This window comes from Asterias rubens, chromosome 16 (genome assembly GCF_902459465.1).
Source record: "Asterias rubens chromosome 16, eAstRub1.3, whole genome shotgun sequence".
Taxonomy (NCBI): domain Eukaryota; kingdom Metazoa; phylum Echinodermata; class Asteroidea; order Forcipulatida; family Asteriidae; genus Asterias; species Asterias rubens.
In genome coordinates this window covers 2,033,071-2,052,888 of record NC_047077.1, presented here as the reverse complement: position 1 = coordinate 2,052,888, position 19,818 = coordinate 2,033,071, and the positions used below count along the sequence as shown (strand labels likewise).

At 41.8% G+C, this 19,818-nt stretch overlaps 1 protein-coding gene across 1 annotated transcript in view; it reads right to left on the bottom strand.

The window, feature by feature from the left end:
* The window catches only part of LOC117301027 (muscle M-line assembly protein unc-89-like), a 24,958-nt gene extending 5,140 nt beyond the window's left edge, over window positions 1-19,818 (bottom strand). Inside the window, exons 1-10 of the mRNA XM_033784911.1 lie at window positions 19,624-19,818; window positions 17,387-17,708; window positions 16,656-16,686; window positions 15,393-15,697; window positions 10,512-10,833; window positions 9,536-9,837; window positions 7,647-7,765; window positions 3,502-3,694; window positions 2,183-2,433; window positions 1,040-1,113 (exon numbers count right to left, since the gene is read on the bottom strand). Of these exons, the coding sequence (XP_033640802.1) occupies window positions 1,040-1,113; window positions 2,183-2,433; window positions 3,502-3,694; window positions 7,647-7,765; window positions 9,536-9,837; window positions 10,512-10,833; window positions 15,393-15,697; window positions 16,656-16,686; window positions 17,387-17,690 (1,901 nt within the window). The 5' untranslated portion in view covers window positions 17,691-17,708; window positions 19,624-19,818. The remainder of the gene's footprint in view (window positions 1-1,039; window positions 1,114-2,182; window positions 2,434-3,501; window positions 3,695-7,646; window positions 7,766-9,535; window positions 9,838-10,511; window positions 10,834-15,392; window positions 15,698-16,655; window positions 16,687-17,386; window positions 17,709-19,623) is intronic.

Here is a 19,818-nt window from a genome sequence, read left to right as displayed (position 1 = left end):
AAAGAACACACCAACAGCAGTAATTTGGTATATTGTCTTAGCTTTGGGGTGTATTGCGTTGCTGAGTTACTTCCGCTTGAAATTAGCCAATACATAATTTTTTCTGAAAAACGAATTACAAGTAAAGTGATCTTTTAAACTTCCATTTCGTGCAAAAAGATACAAATTAGACATAAGTATAATCACAAAATTGTTGTATTTATGGCTTTATTGCTTAAAAGTAAGGGTTCTAAATATTGACCATGCAAATATAGATCTTAAAAAGTCAACAACAGAAAAACATTTTTTTTTTCCACATTAAACTGTCCAGTACTTTTAATGCATTGGGCGACATCTGACTCATTATTCACGTAGCCGGTAACATATGTAAATTTACTTTTTTGCCTATCAGCCAAAGTATGCGCGTATTGGTACTTGGGGCCGATTTCACAAAGAGCCAAGATTGATCGTAACTTCAAATCAATTGTAGTTGCTTAGTAAAGTGTGATGTCACAATGTAAATCACTATGGTGATACTGACAATTTGCCTTGCGATGGATTTCATTGCTTTGTGAAATCGACCCCTGATTCACAGGTATTGACTAGATACATGTACACTAGCTGGTGGATGGGGAGAACCCTGGTTACGTTATACAATTGTTACACGCTGTGAAGGGGGTCCGTGGTTTTTTGTACACCTGAGGGGGAAAATGGCACTCGAGGCGAAGCCGAGCATTCCTCTTCTCAAAATTCTGTTGTCATCTTCAAACATTATTACGACAAAGTATGCATAGCGTAATAAGCAGACGAACAGTTGTTCGAATAACAAACAAATCTTCACTGTTCCCTCGAACCCGGGGCTGTTTTGTGCAAAGCGCTGGAAATCAACCAATGGTGGGAACGATCAAGGTAATGTACACCGGTTAACAAAACTCACGTAACCCTCTGCGCTGTGCAGCCATGGAACATTTGTCTCTGTTATCCAACACGTGGTCGGATCTCGACCAATAACACTTCATAATTCTTACTGAGGTATATAACAATAAACTTATTGACTTACCTGTACCAGATGACCTTGGTTGGTTTGCCGGTGACCTTACATCTGAACTCAACACTCTTGCCATCTTCCACATCCTACAAGTAAAAATAAAAAACAAATAAAAAGGAATTATACTTTATCTTATCTTCACTTACTTTATATCTTGTCTTGACCTTGTCACACTTTTTAGTCTCGGTCTTAGTTTTAGAACTGTTTGTTATGAGTGCCAATGTCCATCAAGTAAAGTCTTTGTTACCATGGGCATAAAACCCAAAGTTGGTGACACAAATTTACACCATTGTCAGGTACAGTCTTCAAGTTTGTCTCAATCATGCATTTTTTAGGCTCAGTCAAGGTTGAGGTCTCAGTGTGTGTTGGTCAATAGAGCTGGTTGGTTCCGTCGCTTTTTAAAAATGAATAGAACATACTAGAAATGTGCATTGGAGAGGCTCACGTGTTCTTGCTAACACGTGCGTCATGGGCGGAGCCTAATGGATCGGTGTAAAGTCTCGGACCTACAAGTCTCAGTGTTAACTTACTTGAACCCACAGGTCATGAGTGTTATTCAAGCCAACACCTACATATTCCGGCTTTGGTTGTCTTGGACCTTCGTGTACATGTCTCGTTTAATTGCCTCCTGAATCTACAAGTCTGAACGTCATCTGTCTTGGACCGACAGACTAGAGTGCTAATTACCGAGGACCTACAGGTCTCTGTGTTTGTCCCAATTGTGTAAGTTAAAGTGTTGCTTCTTAAGCCCTTTTCACACGACAAAGTCGAACTAGGGTCCTTGGTCTCGGGCGCCAGTTGTCTTGACCAAGGACGCTGCCCAAACTTAAACAGGACCTTTCACTATGGTGCTACAGGTCAAAATTGTTTATTGTCCATTTCACTGATATCCGCAGCGCTAGCATAACATCACTAATGCATGTGTTGGTTATCAATAATTTTCTTGCGCTGTCGTGAAACGGCTGCCCCCCAAAAAAAAATAATAAATGTGTAGTTATGATCAACGCCCGAAATATTCTATAAAAATTTGTCCAAATTCTATAAAGCTTAGTCGTTGACGTAACCTGAATGTCTTAAGCCTATATGTAGTGGCTAGAACACCATCTCTTCATCATCAGTGTTATAAGAATCCTGATATGTCTACCGTGCACTCACCTGATCCTTCAGTTGCTCAGTGATAACCAGACCAGAGTCTGTCTCTACTTTCACCTCAGTCACGTCAGGTCCTGTACTACTCAGCTCAATCTCCATGGGTCCACTGGGTTCTTTATCAGGCATCAGGAGCTCCAACATCCCAAAGTCTGGCCCTAGATCAATCATCTCTGATGCTCCAGGAGCAAAATCCATATGGACTCCTTGGATTTGGGTTGCAAGCTCGTATTTGCGGGGGAAACGTTTGTCTTTCACTAAAGCATTGGAAAAAAAGAAAAGATTGTTACATTGCTGTTTCTCCTCAAAAAAATCCGTGTAAAGATTTATGAGTGTCAATCTTGAATTCAGAGTTCAATTAATATCTGGAAGTATAATAACAACAAACTAATAATAACTAGTTCTTAAAGGCACTGGACACTATTGGTAATTACTCAAAATAATTGTTAGCATAAAAACTTACTTGATAACAAGCAATGAAGAGCTGTTGATAGTATAAAACATTGTGAGAAACTGCTCCCTCTGAAGTAAAGTAGTTTTTGAGAAAGAAGTAATTTTCCACTAAAATATTCTAATTTGATTTTGAGACCTCAGAATTAGATTTTGAGGTCCTGAAATCAAGCATCTGAAAGCACACAACTTCAAGTGACAAGGGTGTTTTTTTCTTCCATTATTATCTCGCAACTTCGACGACCAATTGAGTTCAAATTTTCGAGAAAGGCTCTGCTAGGGTTAAAACATCAAAAAGGTTTGTTATTTTGTGCATATGTTGAGATACAACAAGCGAGAAGACTGGTCTTTGACAATTACCAAAGGTGTCCAGTGTCTTTAAATAGTGCATATTTTACGTAGCAATGTGCTATACATTAGTGTCGTGCTCATTGGGCCAACAACATTCCTGTAATTATTCTCAGCTCCCTGGGGAGTATACAGCCAAAGGCTTTTTTCAATATCAACTTCTACCCTCGCAGGTACCCTACCCCTTGGTGAAGAGAAGCAATAGTTTTGCATCTTGCTCGAGGACACAAGTGTCATGACCGGGATTCGAACCCACACTCCGATGAGTTAACCACCAAAACTTGAATGCGATGCTCTTAACCCCTCGGCCAAGACACCATACAATGTCTTCAGGTAACTCCTTTGGTTTCTTGGCGATTTCCTTTCAGTTTAATCGAAAAAAATCCAGCACCAAATATTTGCCCTACCAATGTGAGCGAAGGATGACTAATAAATTATCTGCATACCTGTGAAACATTGTGATAATTTTTCTCAAATAGAGAAGGCACTTGATAAATATAATATAACGGAAAAGAATTGTAAATTACCTTCAAAGTTGACACTAATCGTTGATGATGCTTTTCCTTTCTCATTCTCAGCGACCAATTGATAGCTCCCCATGTCTTGGTTGGTAACCCCAGACATGTCGAGTACCAAGACATAGATCTTTCCCTGCTTGGTGGTACGAATGCGGTAACGACCAGCATCTTTCAACTCCTTGTTGTTGTAACACCATGTCACCTATTCATAACATTGAACCAAAAGAGATCATTATGTGTACAATTATAAAGAGTAGAATTATCAATTATTACACCAATAAAAGTTTTGCATTATTAAAATTTCATCCTCTGAAACTATATTAATTCTTTACTACAAGGGCCTATTCAGAATAGTCCGATTGTAAAACAAAATAGATTTTCTTTTTCCCTCTTTTCTTTCTTAAACTGTACACTTGACTCAGTAATAATTTGAATGAAGACTATCATGCAGCCATTAGTGTGGCTGAAACTGGTAAGCAGTGTTGTAGTTAGGGCAATTGTAGTAATGGGGATTCTGATTCGAAAGTTGGCAAAGTCTAGAGATGTCGAGCATCGCACGCAGCATGTCACGGACTGACCATGCAGGCATAGGGAATGGGTAAGGCCTCTATAGGGGTTCAAGTGACAGCACAGTTTGCTGCTGGTTTGTATTACAATAGTACACTAGACCTACAGTAACAGCTTGAATGAAGACTATGATTGGGCCTGTAGTGTGGCTAGACACTGGTTTGTATTACAACCCTAAACTTTACAATAAACTTAGTAACAGCTTGAATAAAGACTATCATTTACCCTGCATTGTGGACAGCATAGACGTTGGTTTGAATTACAACCCTTATTAAAACTAGACTTTCTAACGACTTGAATGAAGCTACATGTATGATTGAGCATTTGAGCCAGCAGTGTGGCTAGACATTGGTTTATATTACAATCCTAAACTTTACACTAGACTAAGAGACAGCTTGAACGAAGACTATCATTCAGCCTGTGTTGCAACCCTTCGACTAGACTTAGTAACGACTTGAATAAAGAGTACGATTGAGCCTGCAGTGTGGATAGACACTGGTTTGTATTACATGTACACTTTTCTTGGCAAAGGCTCGAATGAAGACTATGATTGAGCCTGCAGTGTGGCTAGACACTGGTGTATATTACAACCCTTCAAACAAGAATTAGTAGTGGCTTGAATGAAGACTAACATTAAGCCTGCAGTGTGGCTAGACATTGGTTTGTCTTACACTATACTTGGCAAAGGCTTGAATGAAGACTATGATAGAGCCTGCAGTGTATGAGTGTGGCTAGACTTGAGTTTGACTATACATGATGTACATGTACACCAGTTGAACCATCTGGCATCCCTGCAATGTGAGTTATCTCTGGAATGCATTGGCCACCTCATCCCCAGGGTAGGGATAAACCAGTCATCTCTCTGCTTCTCATCATCATTGAATTCACAGGAATGTAAGGATATCATCATCGTAAGGGGATGAAGATAATGTGGCATCCTCATAGAAGTGACTGAGGAGATGGCCCCACTGAACAATTTCCCTTGTATAGCAGAGCAAAATGCTACACAAATTTTATGCAACTAAAAATCCACATACACTACTCAACATTAGCATTCTGTGTGCACAAATCAAGTTCAATCTAAAAAAAAATTGCAAACTTGCTAGATGAAATCAGCTGACCAACATACAATTCAATATTAATTTTGCTGATTTTTCTGAGAGCCCAAAGTTTGGAAATCAGACTAAGGTAGAAAGAAATGCTTCTAAAAAGGAAATGATGGATGTGTTTGCTTCTTGAGTTGAAGCACAGTATCAGAGCACAAAACTTGAAATCATGTCATTGTACCATAAAAAATTGTGTCTTAAACCAAAACAATTCAAGATGCTTTCCCTTTTATAATCAAATCGTTGAAGTTATCATTATAAAAATTAGGAATATAATTTTAGACTGATGCTCCGGATGTTATAAAATGTCAAAAACTCGATTGACAAACAGTTTTAGAGAACCAATTTCAAGTATCGTGTTAATCAAATAACCATCATCTAGCTGAAAAGAAACTGTTTGTGAAATCGTCTCATTTTATGATTGATAAAAAACAAGAAGGGGCTCTTACGGAATTCAGTTCTGGGAAAACAAATTCTGCGGTTGCTCTGTCACCGAATGCCTGCTAAATAATTGACCAGCCGTCGATTTCACCAAACTCTTCCTAACTTAGGATCAATCTTAGGACTTAGGACGGGTTCAGTTCCGTATCAAAATATGTAGGACGCATTGAACTCATCCTAAGTTAGGACGGGTTACTCGTCCTAACTCGAGATAGGATTGATCCTAGCGTTTCGTGAAATCGGCTGCAGGTCCAAATAATTGACCAGGTCAGACGTCCGTAATAAACAGAAGTACAGGGCTTCCAATATTCATTATAATAAAACGCATTTGTATAGAGCCTACTTCAGGCCAGCCTCTAAGCGCTTTTAGAAGAGAGTTGTAGATTAATGTTATCTTGCAATCAGGGACCAATTTCATGGCTCTGCTTACTACCGAATTCTGCGTTTACGATCACGATTCCCGCTTATGTGCAAGTGCTAGCCTTGTAAGCATAGAATTCCTAGTAACGTGGAGTATGCACACGCAGAAGCAAAAATTTGCTGCTAACCTATGAAATAAGCTTGCCGTACAGCACATAATTCCCTAGCTGCTCCTGTAAGCGATTCTGTGCTTATGAAATTGGGCCCAGGGCAGTCGTGTACACTCATCAGGGAGATAATTTCAGTTGCATTCAACGAAATAGGAGGTTTCCATAATCAAAGAGACCCTCAAATTTGTTCCTCAGAACGTGGAAAGATTGGTTTATTTTCAGTGAATTTTCTGCAGAATCAGGAAGAGTTGGGAGCTCTGTATACATCAACCCATTATTTTAATTTAGTTTCAGGAAAAATATTAACGAGTACAAAAGGCTGACCTAAATGTGCTTTAGACAGGCTTTTGTAGATTTTTCAGGTAAACAAAATTCTTGCTGATATTTCTGAGAGCAAAACAAAATTCCAGTGGCTTAGCAATGATCATCAGGGTACCAGTTATAGATAATATACAGCACAAGCTAACTTATTGGCTGACGTCTTTTTCTTCTTCCTAGCAAAACCACATGACTGTGTTCATATCGGATCTGTGAATTGGCCTTTGCTCAAGGCGTTAACATTCTTGTTTATGCAAGTGGGTCACATATCTCCATGACTTATTTCACTCCACACATGATAGCTTTTCAAAACATAAGATAACAGCTGCTTGAGCGGAGACTATGACACCAATGGGACATTATGGAACGTTAAGTATGCTAACTTAATATGGTATGTCGCCTTTGATGCCACTATCTGGTTTCACAGAGGACTTCAAACAGCTTCAAGTTTTACAGATGTTCCAAGTACACATAAACTTACGTGCCATGATTTATTTACTAAAGGATTCTACTTGTATCTGATTACCTCATTAAAAGTAACATTTAACAATATTGGTTAAACTGAACATTGAATAATTTAATTTAATTAAACTCTTGTTAATTTAAACTTTGATTCAATACACTACCACATCTTTATCATGTTAACATTATTTAAAAAGAATCTGGTTATCCATATTTAGTTAAACTCTGGTTACCTAAACTTTGACCAAGTTCAAGCAGCGACCATTTGTCAATCAAGCGCTTCAAGACATGGTGTATAAAGCACTATATAAAAACCGAATATTAGTATTACTAGTTGATGTTCCAGCATGCAATACATCCTGGGTACCAGGAAAAATCACATAATGGACGACAATTGTCAACTATTGTGATCTTGCTCTTTGATGAAACTTAATTCTAGTTTAACTTAACTTGGTTATAACTAGAATGTTCTGTTTTAACACTAAAATTTGGTAATAGATGAGCTTGAGTTAAATTCATTCTAGTTTAACTTGTATGTTTTGGTTTCAACAAACATGGGTTTAAGTAAACTTGAGTCGAACACAATATTGGTTTAACTAAATGTGTCTGTATGGTTTTCAGTTAATTTCAGCTGAACTAAATTTTTGTTTAATTGGGCTTGTATGTTTTGGTTTCAACAAACATGGGTTTAGGTAATGTGAGTTGACCTCAGCTTTGATTTGAAACTAACCTTTGGTTTAGGGTCAGCCATGACTTTGCATTCCATGACAAGACGCCGTCCTCCATCTTCCTGTTTAATCGTTGGCTTCTCAATGAATGTAGGGGCTCCATCTTTGTTAGCTTCACGTACTGTTTGCAAACAAAAACAACAAGAAAGTCAAATTATACCATCATTATTTCCTGAAGATGACCAGAGCCCAATTTCATGACTCTGCTTACCGTAGAATCAGCGCTTAGGGTAGCAGGGAAATCCGTGCTAATACATAAGCATATTTCACGGGTTAGCAGGAGATTTTTTTTGCTTTAGCGAGTGGGTTCTCAATGTTACAGAGAATGGTGACCGTAAGTGCAAGATTCGGTGGTAAGCAGAGCCATGAAATTCGGCCCAGAGCACTCTGGTCAAAACATCAAGACTCTATTGCAGGTTCCCTCCATGCACAAGCTGGCACATCGGGCTGATAGCCATGATTTGTGTGGCTCTACACGCCAGAGTAGTGGCGCGTATATGCGCATATTTCGACAAACACGCAACAAAAGAAAACCACATAGAATGTTCCAAATTGCAATTGGCTTTCAAAAACCAAGATAAACACCAAGAACAACAGATTAAAAAAAAAATAATAATTCAATTCAGAGTGCTTGGGCCTAACTTTCTTCCAGAATTTTGGTCCAGAGTACCCCCAGTTTTGAAAAACTCTTGGGAGAATTACTGTTTTTAACCCCAGGCCTTCTCAGAACCCTAACTACTCACAAATGAGTCTTTTGGAAACTTTTAAAAGTTCAGCAAGGCCAAGACCAAGACAGAGACGATGGTCGCCATGGCCACCGTGTAATTCAAGGCATGCATTGTGCTTTGAACATCATCACCCCTGGTAACTGGACCACTATTTTATTCCTTAAATTGTCTCAGCTCCCTTGGGAATAAACAGCCTTGTGCTGCCAAATAGAACACCAAACTATAGAACACCCTCACGACTTTGGCCAACAAAAGTTGAGCCTGATGCACACTATGGATGTAACCACTCGGACAGGATAGTTTCAGTTTTATTAGAGTTGAACAATGATTATAATATTCTTTATCCCGATGCAAATTTAACATCTATTATATCGTTGCGGTACCGGCTGCCAAAACATAGGATTTGAACTGCCTCTAGCTGCCGGGCAAGTCTAGTTGGTAAGACACTGCTCTAGAGTTGCAAGGGTCGTGGGTTCAAATCCCACCCGAGTAACATGCCTGTGATATTTTTTCACAGGACTCGGGAAAGTACTGAGTATACAGTGCTAACACACATCGGTGTATGGGTAAAAACCAAAATTAATATTCTTTATCCCCGATGCAAATTTAACATCTATTATATCGTTGCGGTACCCGCTGCCAAAACATAGCATTCGAACTGCCTCTAGCTGCCGGACAACCTCGGTAGTCTAGTTGGTAAGACACTGCTCTAGAGTTGCAAGGGTCGCGGGTTCGAATCCCACCCGAGTAACATGCCTGTGATATTTTTTCACAGGACTCGGGAAAGTACTGAGTATACAGTGCTAACACACATCGGTGTATGGGTAAAAACCAAAATTAATATTCTTTATCCCCGATGCAAATTTAACATCTATTATAAAGTTGAACAAATTAACTGTGGTCATTGCTTTGTGGAGAGATCACTTCTGTTGACAAAAGGTATAACCTTGCGCGCCTAGAATAACCTGGAGGCAAAGAGGTCATGGTCTCTGGTCCTGACCTCAGTGCTCACTTCAAAAGTTTCCTATAGATTTTAAAATTTTCTAATGGAAGTGCTCTTTGCAAAATGAAAATGGCCTTGCCCTCTTAAAGCTGAAATTCCTGGCCTTAACCGGAACCTGAGTTGTGGAAGATTGAAAATTGAAGAATTTTGATTAACTTACCATCAAAGTTGAGATTGATAGTTGTTCGGTGTTCTCCAACCTCGTTTTTGGCAAACACAAGATAGGTGCCTCCATCTTTAGGTGTGACATCACTGACGCTCAGCTCCAGGGCGTACATTTTGACTCCTTTAGGCGTTAGCTTCATGTTATAACGGCCACCTACAGGGATGCGCTTGTTTCCATACAGCCAAATGATCTCTGGTTTAGGATCAGCAGTTAGCTGACAATCGAAGAAGACCGTTTGGCCGTTGTCGGATTGACGCATCATTGGCTTGCCAATGAAGGAAGGGGCGGTTCCTTTGCTGTATCAAAGAAAAGGAGTCAAAAATCACAAATAGTTGATTTTAAAATCAGACTAACAGGCATATATTTGGTACCAAGAAAAAAAGTAGGAAAACCTATTTAGTATACATGTGTATGCAGGGTGTAGGCTTAAATAGTTTTAAGATTTTTCCAAGGGCGAAAGAAAATCGGAAATCAGACTAAAGTGGGAAGAATTCCATGCCTGGATTAGAAAGACCAATTCCTCAAATGTTCTCCCTCCTATGTCACTCCACGAAAGATTTGAATACCTGACGCTGTGAAACGAACTGGTTAAAGGCAGTGGACACTGTTGGTAATTACTCAAAATAAGTATGAGCATAAAACCTTACTTGGTATACACTAGCAATGGAGGACTTTCTCCCGAGGACGATCAGAGCATACAGATCGACAAGTCAAATGAGTTTGGGTGCATCTAAAAAGAACCGTTGATTTCAACTCGACGTTTGGATCAGTATGCTCTGATCGTCTTCTGGAGAAAGCTTGGCTTTGATGCTGCATACTGCTTCAGTAATGTGGATGCTGAATAGCTGAAAAGTTTTTTTTTTCTGACAAAAATTTTTGTACAAAACAGACCCAAAGTGGTTAGAGGTTGATTTGAATTTAAGATAAAATTGAAGGGTATGAGTTTTAAAGGAAGGCAAGAAAGACTCACACAGGAGGCTTAGCTGGCTCTTCCCCTCCTTCAAAGTTGAGATCAATCGTTGATTTAGCGTCGCCGTGCTCGTTCTTGGCCATGATCTTATACTTCCCCGCATCCTTTCCAGACACGTCGGTAATCTCCAGCTCGATGAAGTAAACGTTGTCATCCTTCTTGACCTTCATGTTATAGCGCCCTCCGTGTTTGATGAGGACGTCGTTCTTGTACCAGGTCAGCGCGGGTTCCGGGTCGGCGGTCAGCTCACACTGGAAGGTCAGGTGGCGACCGTCAGGAGATTGATCTATCTTTGGTTGCACGGTGAAGGACGGGGCACCAGCTACCATAAAGACAAATGGAAGCATGAATTAATGAATGAATAAACAATAACATACATGTAGGGGCATATTGTATGTTGTATCAGCAACACTTGGTTCATGTAAAGCATATGTATCCTGGGCCCAATTTCATAGAGCTGCTAAGCACAAAAATTTGCTTAGCATGAAATTACTAGGGGAGACTCTAATTCCTGGGGATGGGTGGTAGGTCTGAGCTGCACTGTGGGTATAGGGGAGACTCTAATTCCTGGGGATGATGGTAGGGCTGAGCTGCACTGTGGGTATAGGGGAGACTCTAATTCCTGGGGATGGGTGGTAGGGCTGAGCTGCTCTGTGGGTATAGGGGAGACTCTAATTCCTGGGGAGTGGTTGTAGGTCTGAGCTGCTCTGTGGGTATAGGGGAGGCTCTAATTCCTGGGGATGGGTGGTAGGGCTGAACTGCTCTGTGGGTATAGGGGAGGCTCTAATTCCTGGGGATGGGTGGTAGGGCCGAGCTGCTCTGTGGGTATAGGGGACGCTCTAATTCCTGGGGATGGGTGGTAGGGCTGAGCTGCACTGTGGGTATAGGGGAGACTCTAATTCCTGGGGATGGGTGGTAGGGCTGAGCTGCACTGTGGGTATAGGGGAGACTCTAATTCCTGGGGATGGGTGGTAGGGCTGAGCTGCTCTGTGGGTATAGGGGAGACTCTAATTCCTGGGGATGGGTGGTAGGGCTGAGCTGCACTGTGGGTATAGGGGAGACTCTAATTCCTGGGGAGTGGTTGTAGGTCTGAGCTGCTCTGTGGGTATAGGGGAGGCTCTAATTCCTGGGGATGGGTGGTAGGGCTGAACTGCTCTGTGGGTATAGGGGAGGCTCTAATTCCTGGGGATGGGTGGTAGGGCCGAGCTGCTCTGTGGGTATAGGGGACGCTCTAATTCCTGGGGATGGGTGGTAGGGCTGAGCTGCACTGTGGGTATAGGGGAGACTCTAATTCCTGGGGATGGGTGGTAGGGCTGAGCTGCACTGTGGGTATAGGGGAGACTCTAAATCCTGGGGAGTGGTTGTAGGTCTGAGCTGCTCTGTGGGTATAGGGGAGGCTCTAATTCCTAGGGATGGGTGGTAGGGCTGAGCTGCTCTGTGGGTATAGGGGAGGCTCTAATTCCTGGGGATGGGTGGTAGGTCTAAGCTGCTCTGTGGGTATAGGGGACGCTCTAATTCCTGGGGATGGGTGGTAGGGCCGAGCTGCTCTGTGGGTATAGGGGAGGCTCTTATTCCTGGGGATGGGTGGTAGGGCTGAGCTGCACTGTGGGTGTAGGGGAGACTCTAAATCCTGGGAATGGTCGGTAGGGCTGTGCTGCTCTGTGGGTATAGGGGAGACTCTAATTCCTTGGGATGGATGGTAGGGCTGAGCTGCTCTGTGGGTATAGGGGAGGCTCTAATTCCTGGGGATGGGTGGTAGGGCTGAGCTGCTCTGTGGGTAAAGGGGAGGCTCTAATTCCTGGGGATGGGTGGTAGGGCTGAGCTGCTCTGTTAGTATAGGAGAGGCTCTATTTCCTGGGGACGGGTGGTAGGGCTGAGCTGCTCTGTGGGTAAAGGGGAGGCTCTATTTCCTGGGGACAGGTGGTAGGTCTAAGCTGCTCTGTGGGTATAGGGGAGGCTCTTATTCCTGGGGATGGGTGGTAGGGCCGAGCTGCTCTGTGGGTATAGGGGAGGCTCTTATTCCTGTGGATGGGTGCCAGGGCTGAGCTGCACTGTGGGTATAGGGGAGACTCTAAATCCTGGGGATGGGTGGTAGGGCTGAGTTGCTCTGTGGGTATAGTGGAGGCTCTAATTCCTGGGGATGGGTGGTAGGGCTGAGTTGCTCTGTGGGTATAGTTGAGGCTCTATTTCCTGGGGATGGGTGGTAGGGCTGAGCTGCTCTTTGGGTATAGTGGAGGCTCTATTTCCAGGGGATGGGTGGTAGGGCTGAGCTGCACTGTGAGTATAGGGGAGGCTCTAATTCCTGGGGATGGGTGGTAGGGCTGAGCTGCTCTTTGGGTATAGTGGAGGCTCTATTTCCTGGGGATGGGTGGTAGGGCTGAGCTGCACTTTGAGTATAGGGGAGGCTCTAATTCCTGGGGATGGGTGGTAGGGCTGAGCTGCTCTGTGGGTATAGTGGAGGCTCTATTTCCTGGGGATGGGTGGTAGGGCTGAACAGCACTGTGGGTACAGGGGAAGCTCTATTTCCTGGGGACGGGTGGTAGGGCTGAGCTGCTCTTTAGGTATAGTGGAGGCTCTATTTCCTGGGGACGGGTGGTAGGGCTGAGCTGCTCTGTGGGTATAGTGGAGGCTCTATTTCCTGGGGATGGGTGGTAGGGCTGAGTTGCTCTGTGGATATAGTGGAGGCTCTAATTCCTGGGGATGGGTGGTAGGGCTGAGTTGCTCTGTGGGTATAGTTGAGGCTCTATTTCCTGGGGATGGGTGGTAGGGCTGAACTGCTCTGTGGGTATAGTGGAGGCTCTAATTCTTGGGGATGGGTGGTAGGGCTGAGTTGCTCTGTGGGTATAGTTGAGGCTCTATTTCCTGGGGATGGGTGGTAGGGCTGAGCTGCCCTGTGGGTATAGTGGAGGCTCTATTTCCTGGGGATGGGTGGTAGGGCTGAGCTGCTCTGTGGGTATAGTGGAGGCTCTAATTCCTGGGGATGTGTGGTAGGGCTGAGTTGCTCTGTGGGTATAGTTGAGGCTCTAATTCCTGGGGATGGGTGGTAGGGCTGAGCTGCTCTGTGGGTATAGTGGAGGCTCTATTTCCTGGGGATGGGTGGTAGGGCTGAGCTGGTCTGTGGGTATAAGGGAGGCTCTAATTCCTGGGGATGGGTGGTAGAGCTGAGCTGCTCTGTGGGTAAAGGGGAGGCTCTATAGTGTATTGTTAATCTTGTTGGTGAAGGGTTGAGATCAACTATACAACCTCAATCCCAACACATTTCTATAGCCAGAACTTGAGTCTGATGTGCTACACCACTCAGCAAAGACACATACATTGTCTGCGCAGAATTATAAGGTCATTAGTGCAAATAATTTGTTTTGCATATTTTGGAGCTCCCTTTAAATGGGGTTTATGGATCAAGAGTGGTCTTTTTAGTGTTTTTTTTTTTTGGGGGGGGATGGTTTTTTTTTCTTCAATTAATGACCATTATAGCACTGAGCTGACGCATTTTAGTGAGCAACAAGTTTGGGGCAGAGAGTTACAGACAACATAGCCCTATATAGGACTCTTTCTCTGTACACAGGAACAGAGTCCTAACTATTGAGGCCGTTTCTGGGGCGGAAGAATTTCACAGCTTCATAACTTAAATCTTACCTGCAAAAAAGCACCAATTTCAACAGATTCACATTCCATGGCAGCATATGTTTTTCTGCGGTGGGTTTTGATCGTAAGTTATTCTTCACAAATCCGTCAACTTCATTAAATAATGCAGCTCCCAACGTTAAGGAATTCCCATTTCTGTTCGTACTCCTCTCACAGACTGCCGTGTGTACGCAAGACGCACGACGCGCAAATTTTGAATTGTGTTAACGCTGTGCAGTCAAGATACGGTGACCAAGAAGTCATGCATCTAAGCTTGCATCATGCGTCTTGCACCCGAATGTATACGCGTACGCACGACAACAGACAACACTGTGAGAAAACGATCGAAACGGGAATTTTTTAACGTTGGAAGCTGCATTATTTCACGAAAATGACGGATTTGGGAGGAAAATATGAGGACCAAAACCCATCGCAGAAAAATGTATGGCGCCATAGAATGTGAATCTGTTGAAATTTGTGGCTTGTTGCAGGTAAGATTTGAGTTATGAAGCTGTGAAAATTTTCCGCCCCCAGAAATGTACCCTGATGTCCAGGACGTCACTGTAGTACAAAACCAAAGTGAAAGGCCGCAAGGGCTACGGACAACAGTACAATACTTTGTATTCATATCAAGTGATCCCTCTGCTGCGGCTTCCTGGGTTATTTCGAAAATTTTGGTGTGATCCCTGGCTGCATGGCAGTTACAGGTTGTATTGCTTCTGTCTGGCACCCCAAACCAAAGAAAATTATTGATAAAAAAGGGAGACCACCAACATCGTAACTAGGTAGCTCAATTGGTGGAACTCTAGTGGTTTGAACAAAGCAAGACACTTAACCATTGCTTCGTCCTTCGGATGGGACGTAAAGCCGTTGGTCCCATGTGTTGTGTAACGCATGTAAAAGAACCCAGTGCATGCACTTATCGAAAAGAGAAGGGGTTCGTCCCGGTGTTCCTGGCTGTGGCTGCTGTATGCGCCATAGCACCTTGTAAACCCTTATTTAGGTGCTAACTAATTGGGTCTCAGAATTCATCACTGCAATAACCTATCTTCCTAAAAGTTTGTAATACTCAGCGCCGTAGCACCATGTGAACCATTACATGGTGTGCTAAGGATTAGGTCTCATAGTTTCAAAATCTTCGTCCCACTCACCTTGCAGTAAAAATAATTGTCGCTTTGTATCCTTTGGAAAAAGTGCGTTATAAATATGTTTATTTGTTATTAGTAGTAAATATTTCTTTCATCAACCCAAACTTACTTTGGAAGTTCAACTTGATAGTATTGGTTGCCGTTCCGAGTTTATTGGTAGCAACAATCTTGTACTCTCCCCCATCTTTCTCCGTGACGTCGGTGATCTCTAACGACATGAAAAAATACTCCCCATCCGGGTTGCAGATCAGCTTAAAGCGCCCTCCATCGCGTAGAACGTTCGTACCGCGATACCATGTGATCTCCGGCTCAGGGTTGGCCATTAGTTCACACTCGATGGTCAGCTTGAGGCCGTCATCAGACTGTCGCATCTTGGGCTTCATGGTGAAGTTTGGAGCCAGACCATCGCCATCTCTGTAAAGTTATAGTTTTCAGAAGGATTTAAATACTTAAATTCTAAATAAGTGCAGAAGCTTTAAAGGGATGTGCCTTTTCATTTTTGTTTTTTTAACAGAAGTTTATTCAGTTCTTTGTGTACATATTCATTGTGTTACTGTCAGTGAAATAAGGTTACAACTCCATAGTGCAACAAAGTCATGTAAAGTCATATCTCGCAAGAAAACACACAACAAAGTCACATTTAGGTATCTATTGACTATGGGTGTCTATCTGGGTAATCAAAATATGAAGTTTTCTAAAACTCTTGTTTTTGCGTAAACCCTATTTTAGGAGATAAGACATTGATGCTTCGGACTAAACTATTTTCTTAGCTTAAAAATAGGTCCTGACTAAAATACTAATGGTGTTCGTTGCTTGCATTCGTCTTTGCAACATTTTAGTTAAAATTAAATTACTATTACTTAATTGGAAACTGCTGCAGGCTTTTGGTGAGATTTTGTTCACAAGATTCTTTTCTTAAAATATAGGATTTAAACTTCCTCTACTTGTAGCTACCAGGCAATCTCGGTAGTCTAAAGCCCTTTTCATACGACAGCAATTTAGCAGGAGTCCCTTGCGTAATTTCAACATGGCTGTGAAATTTTAAAAGTACATTATTGTCCTTTTACTCAAGAAGCATTTGGTCAAATGTCGTAACCATGCTAAAATTAGCCAAGGGACCCGCATTTTATTGCTGTCGTGTGAAAGTACTTTCGGTGAGACATCTGCTATATGAAGGCTTTAAGATGTGGGTTTGAATAATTCATGTCCACCTGTGGGTTTTGTTCACATGACTATGGAAAGTACTTAGTAATATAGTGCTTTCCACCCATGGGTACAAAAAAGAGCAATACTTTGTTCACTAATTAATGTTCCAAGGCCAATCATTAAAGATTAAAATAACAATTTAGCTTAGGACAAAAATTAAACTCACCCCTGTTTTCCTTCCCCTCCTTCTTCCTCCTCTGTTGAAAATAAAAACAAAATCACACATCAATAAAGAATTGCCAAGTGGGGTTGGGGTTAGATAGTAACCATTTCAGGCATGATATTTACTCCTTGCTGGAACTTTTTTTTGACTGAAAGTGAAATATACACATAATATATGGTGTAAGCCGAAGTAGAAATAATATCAATGCTTGCCTTTTAGTGGTAACTTTAATGGTAACAGTTGTTTTGTGCTCAGCTAGTAGGCTTTAGTGGCAACTTAAGTGGGCAAAATTTTGTTTGTGCTTAGCTGATAACCTTGTACTTAGCTTAATTTTGGCTGCAGTACATTAAATCTAAGTGAGTTGAAGGCTTGCCTCAAACAATCTGACACATGCTTTAAATACTTCTTAGGATTCAATCATGAATAATCATCGAGTATGTTAACACTTCTTATGATTCATTCATGAATATTCATCAGGTATGTTAACACTTCTTAAGATCTATTGATGAATATTCATGCAGTATGTTAATTATTATGATTCATTCATAAATATTCACTATGGTATGTAATACTTCTTAGGATTCATTCATGAATATTCATAAGGTCTGTTACCTCTTTAGGATCAATCATGAATATTCATTAGGTATGTTCATACTTATTAGGATTTATTCACGAATATTCATTAGGTATGTAATTTACACTTCTCAAGACCCTGAACACTACTTTATACTCACCGCCAAACTTGAGGTTGATAGTGGCGCTGGTGCTGCCAGACTTATTCTCAGCGACGATCTTATAATTCCCTGCATCCTCCCCAGATACATCCTCAATCTCCAAAGCAACCACGTAGTCGTCCTTGTCTGGTTTCGTTGTCATGAAATAGCGCCCTCCATCGCGTAGTGCGCGATCGTTCAGAAACCATTTGAAGTTTGGGCGAGGCTCTCCGGCGATGCGACAGGAGAACTTCAAGACGCGACCGTCGTCGGATTGGTCGAGGATTGGTTTCTGGACGAATGTGGGTCCTGATTCTTTCACCATTGTGACTGATGAGATAATCTGTAACAGGAAAGAAATATTGGTCATGATCCCTGTTTGACACCCTGGGGGATTAACACATCACAGATACTCAGGGCTCGAAATTAACACTGAATCGCAGGCCTGAGGTCAAAGTTTTTAGCATCGGGCCAGTAAACTCATGACTGGACCAGTCCGATGGTCTTGTGTTTTTGTTCAAATTTTGTTGAAGTCATCGAAGATCAGTGTGTGGTGTGACATTTCAATGTCCATTAAGTTTTAATATTATGTTTGCATACTTCTTATAAACAAATGTAGGTAATTAGGGCATCAGTTGATATAAACTGCTCACAAAAAGTAAGGAAACTTTTTTCAATCCAGTATATTTGTTATTGTTTAATACTCTCTTTGTATATGGTATATATCAATGCAAAGCTGAACTGTTCTTCTTTAAAATGGTACCACATTTGCAATGATTACATGTTGCTGAACTTGGCTACACGAATAACAATGAGGCAAAGTCACAAATCAAATGTGCCAAAATTACTGTTGTCTGGTAATGGTCAATAGGCAATGCTCAATAATCGAACCGATCAAGCTTTTCAGAACCATTAATGGTTTACACAATGACTTGCACCAGTGAGCTCATCGGACACAATTTACCCTCATCTCATGAAAAACACCTTGTTTGATGGGTATATGCAAGACGATATTCTACAGCCGAATGCAGTCCCATACTTGCAGACTCTTGGACCAAAATGCCATCTTTCGAGATGACAACGCTCGCCCCCATCAAACCCGACTGGTGACTGACTACCTGAACAATGTTGGGGTGCACCAGATGGATAGGCCTGCTAACAGTCCAGACCTGAATCCCATGGAACATCTGTGGGACCAGCTTGGCCTCGCTGTCCGCGCCAGAACCACCAACACATCAACTGTGGCTGACCTAACCAGGTTCCTTAATGAAGAATGGAACGCCATCCCTCAGCAGCGCATCACAAGACTTGTGTGCAGCATGAGAAGAAGGTGCAGGCTGTCATCAACGCCTTCGGATCATCCACTTTTTACTGAACTTTTTGTATCAATAAAGTGTATTAAGATCAGTAAGTTGTCTTGCTCTATACCAAACTTCTTGTCTCAATAAAGTGGATTAAGATCAGTAAGTTGTCTTGCTTGTTTGAATTACAGTGTCAATTTGATTGTTCACACAGTAACACAAAATTGCTAATTTTGGCACATTTGATTTGTGACTTTGTCTCATTCTCATTAACGTGGTCAAGTCCAGCAATATTTAATCATTGCAACTGTAGTATCATTTTAAAGAGGAACAGTTCAGCTTTGCAATGATATATACCACATACAAAGAGAGTATTAAATAATAACAAATATACTGGATTGAAAAAAGTTTCCTTACTTTTTGTGAGCAGTTTATATGGCATCATTATTATTTTTTCCAATTCAAAGAAAAAGACATAATACCTTGAAAACAGGACAGTGGTCGGAGGATATAATAAGCACAAAAAAGTAGCTAAGCACAACAAAATCATGCTTACCAGAACAGTATAAATTTATATAAAATTCGACCCCAGGCTACTTCTATCTAGAAACTATAAGGCTCCCCTGTGAGCCCACAGGGGAGCCTTATAGTTTCTAGAAGTAACCCCAGGTTACTCCTAGAACTATTTCGGTTTCGTCCGGCTATCGTCTCCCGTAACGGGAGACGGAGTAACCCCAGGCCAACCAACATTCAACAAGCCAGGGCCACGTTTAGCATTCTTTACTGAAACCGCTCAGTTAAACAAATAAAAAAGTTGATGCGGGATACGGGAATTTATCAAAACAGATTCTGCGTAAAATGTAAAATTTGTGAAAACAAAGACACATTAAAATAATTTTTCACGAAACTGATTCAACGTAATCTTCAACCAAAATAAGAAGAGGAACCCTCCGGTACCGTTTGTGTGTGCTGAACGAAACCACCGAATTAACAATAGTATTTCCATCTTAAATGAGACACCAACACACTCTAAAACGTCTTCAAACATTTCAGTAGTCATTCAAGGGTTTGTTTCCAAGCAGCAAAGAACGTCAAGGATAAAAGTTGAGGCTAAAATTACAGTTTACAGCTGGTTTTGTTCTCGTGTTGTTG